Below are 5,441 nucleotides of genomic sequence, written 5' to 3'. Positions count from 1 at the left end.
CACCTCCAATGCTCTGACCTCACCCGACAACAGATGCTAAGCCTGCCATCAACGAAGAAGGGAAGACGCATTACCGCAGAATGGACGTGCCCCTCTTGTACGATTAGAGCAGCGCAACCTCCGCTACGAGCAGCGACACAACCTGTCTACACACCTCCACCACAACCCGTCTACACGCCTCCACCACAACCCGTCTACACACCTCCACCACAACCCGTCTACACACCTCCACCACAACCCGTCTACACGCCTCCACCACAACCCGTCTACACGCCTCCACCACAACCCGTCTACACACCTCCACCACAACCCGTCTACACACCTCCACCACAACCCGTCTACACACCTCCCCCACAACCCGTCTACACACCTCCCCCACAACCCGTCTACACGCCTCCACCACAACCCGTCTACACGCCTCCACCACAACCCGTCTACACACCTCCACCACAACCCGTCTACACACCTCCACCACAACCCGTCTACACACCTCCCCCACAACCCGTCTACACACCTCCCCCACAACCCGTCTACACACCTCCACCACAACCCGTCTACACGCCTCCACCACAACCCGTCTACACGCCTCCACCACAACCTGTCTACACACCTCCACCACAACTCGACCCAAACCGACCCAAGACTCGACAACGGCACGTCAGACAATTGCACCGTAAAAACCGTTGCACGGACTCTAATGCCAGGAACCATGAGCGCACCCGCCGTATGAAGAAGGAGAACAATCGAGCCCTAAACATCCTCCAATGGAATATCAGAGGCCTGCGCAGTGCCAAAATTGAGCTCCTTCGGCATATCGACACCAACCACCCAGACATTATCTGCCTTCAAGAGACATGGTTAAGTCGAAATATAGACATTTGTGTGCCTGGTTACTCTATTGAACGAAGTGACAGAGATGACGGAAACAATGGAGGCGGGGTCGCGACATTGATTAAAGATGGTATTACCTACCACCGATTCCATGATGGAGTAGTTACCAACCCCGACTCCACAACGGAATTCGTAGGCACACTCTTGTACTTACCCGGCAGAACCCTTAAAGTCGTCAACCTGTACATCCCGCCACGCCACAAAGGTAACTTCGTTCCCCACGTACTCAAGACTGATGCAAACACCATCGTCGTAGGCGATTTCAACTGCCATCACCCTTCGTGGGACCCTTACGTCGACCAGTGTGCCACCGGAACAGAAATTGATGACTGGGCCCTCGACAATGATATGATTGCCCTCAATGACGGCTGCGAAACAAGAATCGACCCGAGCAGTATGCTCAAATCAGTCCCTGATATTTCCTTCTGTCATGTTTCACAGGTTGCTTATGTCTCTTGGAAAACCAGTGACACCCTGGTCTCTGACCACAAAGCCATCGAAATCAAACTCTGTAGACACTCTGCCCCCACCCGTAGGAGCAAAGCCAAATGGTCCTTCAAGAAGGCTGACTGGTCGTTGTTCAATGCCCACATGGAAACAGAGACTTTAGCAAATGACATGCCTAACATGACGGACGCCACAAAATTAAACACGTGCCTAACTGAGGCCATTTTAAAAGCAGCCAAACAAAGTATCCCTAAGGGCGCTCGTAAACTTCCTAAACCCTTCTGGAATGAAGAAGCGGACAAACTGATAGAAGAAAAGTGCAATTAAGGAAAAAAGCCATGGCAACCAAAACACGAAAAGACATTGGAAACTACCAAAAGGCGTCTAAAAGAACCACATCCCGCCTAAACGAGATGAAGCGCGACTGTTGGCGCAACTTTACCTCAGAGATGTCCCTCTCGACTGACCCTCAACAAGTCTTCCGAGTCATAAATGCCATCTCAGGCAAGAAAACCCCCTCCACCGGCAGTGCACTCACAGAAAACAATAAAACCCTAAAAGGAGATAGAAGCAAGGCTGAAGCCTTTTGCCGTGAATACGCCTCAGTCAGCCGCCTAAAACTCGACAAGGCAGACAAACACCGGCACTACCAGCTTAATGAAAAGCTTAAACTCCTCCCTATTGACCAGAACACAGGCTATGATTCTCTCCTCACCATGGCTGAACTGACAGTTTGTATAGGAAAGCTGAAAAACGGCAAATCTCCCGGGCTTGATGGTGTAACCAATGAGATGATCAAACACCTCGGACCCATCGCAAACCCTGCCCTGCTCCGTCTTTTCAACCTATCATGGGAAATGGCCATTGTCCCAAACAGCTGGCGACGTGCCAAAATCATACCAATACCCAAGAAGAATAAGCCTGCAGGAAAGATTGGGTCCTACCGCCCCATCAGTCTCACCAGCTGCCTTGCTAAGCTGATGGAGACCCTCGTCAAGAACCGCCTGATGTTCTTTCTGGAGAGTAACAACTTGCTGAGCAACAACCAATCGGGCTTCCGCAAGTTACGGTCTACTGAAGACCAAGTCCTGTGCCTAACACAACATATCTCCGATGGATTCCAGGCTCGTCCCAAAATGAAACGAACTGTGCTGGCCCTCGTGGACTTCTCGCGTGCCTTCGACAAGGTATGGCGCACGAGGTTAATGGAGAAGATGATTGAGAAATCTACTCCCAGCCGCATCACCCAATGGATAGGTTCGTTCCTCAGAGACAGATACGCCTGCGTCGAGCACGGCAACGCAACAAGCAGGCTTCGCCGTTTCGAGCAGGGAGTCCCCCAGGGCAGTGTCCTGTCCCCCACACTGTTCCTTGTCTTCATCGATGATATTGAAGCAGGCCTGCCTGAAACCGTGAAGACGGGACTCTATGCTGATGACTATACAATATACGCCACCAACGAAGACATAAATCAGGCTGAAAACAGTGTCCAAGCAGCCATAAACTTACTTGAGCAGTGGGCAAAGCAAAACAAGATGGAAATCAGTACGGAGAAAACAGAGTGCACCCTCTTCACCACCAGCACCCACGAGGCCAAGCGAAAACCAGCACTCTCACTCAAAGGCGCCCCCATCACCTTCAACTCCAACCCCACCTTACTTGGAGTTACACTTGATCGTACTCTATCCTCCAACGCCCACATCCAAAACCTTGAGTTAAAACTGTCAAGCAGACTTCGACCATTGAAAGCCCTTACAGGCACCACCTGGGGTGCCTCCAGGGAATGCATAAAGCCTATATAGTATGCTACTTGTCGGTCAGCTATCGACTATTGTGCCCCTGCCTACATGCCTCTTGCCAAACCCTCCAATCTGCAGAAACTGGAAAGAAAGCAGAATGAAGCAGCAAGAATCATCACAGGCTGCTCAAAGGATACTCGTGTGGACAGCCTCCTCATCGAAGCAGACATTTTACCACTAAGGCATAGAGCTGATGCCTTGACTGCCATCTCATTCGAGAAGTCCATGCGTCTGCCTACAACGAACCAACGCAAAGCCTCCGCAACAAAATCAGTGCCCACGCGGACATGCAAGTCGAACTGGAGAAAGCATGCCCAGAACCTCGTAGCCGAAACTGAACTGGATACGTACCCACGTGAGGAGCTGGTTGTTTTACCCCCCCCCACAAAACCGTGGAAGGCTGCATCATACAACGTGACTTTTAGCACCGATCTTGTCGCCGACTGCAAGCGTGCTAATGAACCAGCTGTCAGGAAAGCAGCAGCAGAGGCTACAATTCGTTCGCTCCCCCTGCCCGATGTAGAAGTCTGGACTGACGGTTCAGCTGAGCACGGTACTGAGTATGGAGGAAGTGGAATACTGATCAAGACCGGTGATACCGAACTCGACCAACGTGTACCTGCGGGCCGGTATTGTTCCAGCTACAGGGCCGAGCTTGTAGCTCTCGACACAGCGCTTGACATGCTTGTGGCACTACATACAGCAGGCAGCCTTCCGAACAGTGCACGCATCCATGTATATACTGATTCTAGATCAGCAGTCATGCGCCTCTCATACGGCCCTACCAACCAATCGGAAAAGGTGGCCTGCTCAATCTGGCAACATCTGCACACCCTCTGTCAACGCTCTGAATGTTCCATCCACTTACAGTGGATTCCAGGCCACGCCCGACTGGCTGGGAACGAGGAAGTTGACAACATCGCCAAAGAAGCAACAGCGCTTACCCAGATTGACACGCCAATCAATTTCTCGACAGCTAAAGCCGTCATCCACCGATCGACCCGCGCAAAGTGGAAAAGAGAGGCGAAACCCAAACTGCCGTTTGCCCAGCCGCCGTCATTCCAGCTTGAGGCCTCGCTCAGACGACAGGACCGCCGGCTTCTCTCCCAAATGAGAACTGGTGGAAAATCGCCCAAGCTGAGATCATATCTCCGCAAAATTGCGCCAGCAGACAACCCAGATCCATCCTGTCGAGCCTGCAAGGAGGAGGACGAAACTATGGACCATGTGTTCCTGAGGTGTCCCGCCAGCTATCGTGCTAGAACCCGTCTGCTGGGACATTTCAGTAACCCACTTTCAGCACTTTTTAAGGACCCCCGGGCGAGTGTTGAGTTCCTGCGTGCTGTCGGCATCGCAGACCGCTTATGAAGCCACAGCGCCAGAAGAGAGAGAGAGAGATAATATGCTGTTTCTTACCAGTATCAAAAATCCCCGCCCTTAGCCCAAGCTCTTCCATGTCCGTCTTGAAGGTTTCAGAGTCTCTTACTGTAAACAGATGCGTTTCTTGGAGACAGGCAGCATCAATTTTGTCTCTGTGTGTAATCTCTCTGTGAGTGGATTCTTTTTGTGATGATAGAGTACCCCTGCGTTCCATTGCAGTCTGGCGCCCTCTTTTGCGTCGACTGTTCTTTGGCCAGTAGTATTGGCCCTCCTTCTCTGGCATCTGGCTCCTCGCTCCAAAGGGTGGTGACTACCGGTCGCTGTGGGTGGGTCACTTAGATTGTTGTCCCCAGCTGGTGAGCTTTATCTACTCAGATTTTGAGATAAGAGATTTCCTTCTCCTAGACCAACCACCTGTTAAAGTTGTTGAGCTTGGTCTGCCCGAGTTTTTGTCAGTTTTCTTTCTGTTAGATCAACTACTCGCCATGTTGAGAGTTGGGGGTACGTGGAAAGAAAATTATTTATATCGAGTATCTTGGTCTTTCTGTTGGCATGTTGTATCCCTCTTAACTCTCTACCCGCCTCCTATATGATCAAAATGTTGTCAATGGGGGCGTAAAATTAATTATAAAAAACAACCAACAAAACAATTTAGCGCATGAAAGAATTATTGTTTACTTGATTTAAAAAAAAAAAAAAGAATCCATCAAACATAGGGTGGTACCTTTGGTTTTTGATCGGTAGTGTATTATTAACTATCTTTTTGTTTGCAAATTCAGCTTTGTAAATGTTCAAGTTATTTTCACAAAATCCCTGTGGTATCTCTGCGGAACGTTTGGCAGTACATGCTCAGTGTCACGTCATGTTTTGTTAATATCTCTGTTTAGTGACAGCTGCATCGAGAGTCAGGAATAGTCGTATAGA

General features: G+C 50.3%; 1 protein-coding gene across 1 annotated transcript; it reads left to right on the top strand.

Annotated features, from left to right (window-relative positions):
* Positions 1-3,185: 3,185 nt before the first annotated feature.
* On the top strand, positions 3,186-4,777 carry LOC106012539. Its single transcript, XM_013085797.1, has 2 exons — positions 3,186-4,257; positions 4,737-4,777. Exons 1-2 carry the CDS (start codon positions 3,186-3,188, stop codon positions 4,775-4,777), a joined length of 1,113 nt encoding a protein of 370 aa, XP_012941251.1.
* Positions 4,778-5,441: the final 664 nt, after the last annotated feature.

This window comes from Aplysia californica, unplaced genomic scaffold, assembly GCF_000002075.1.
Source record: "Aplysia californica isolate F4 #8 unplaced genomic scaffold, AplCal3.0 scaffold00001, whole genome shotgun sequence".
Lineage (NCBI taxonomy): Eukaryota > Metazoa > Mollusca > Gastropoda > Aplysiida > Aplysiidae > Aplysia > Aplysia californica.
The sequence above is the reverse complement of the archived record's forward strand: the minus strand, read 5'-3'. Positions and strand labels throughout refer to the sequence as shown.

Bases quoted from the DNA above. Each gene is read 5' to 3' on its own strand.
- LOC106012539 (XM_013085797.1), top strand. From the start codon at position 3,186: ATGCCTCTTGCCAAACCCTCCAATCTGCAGAAACTGGAAAGAAAGCAG. The intron at 4,258-4,736 runs GTGGAAAATCGC...GTTCCATTGCAG, and splicing joins TCTCTCCCAAATGAGAACTG to TCTGGCGCCCTCTTTTGCGT.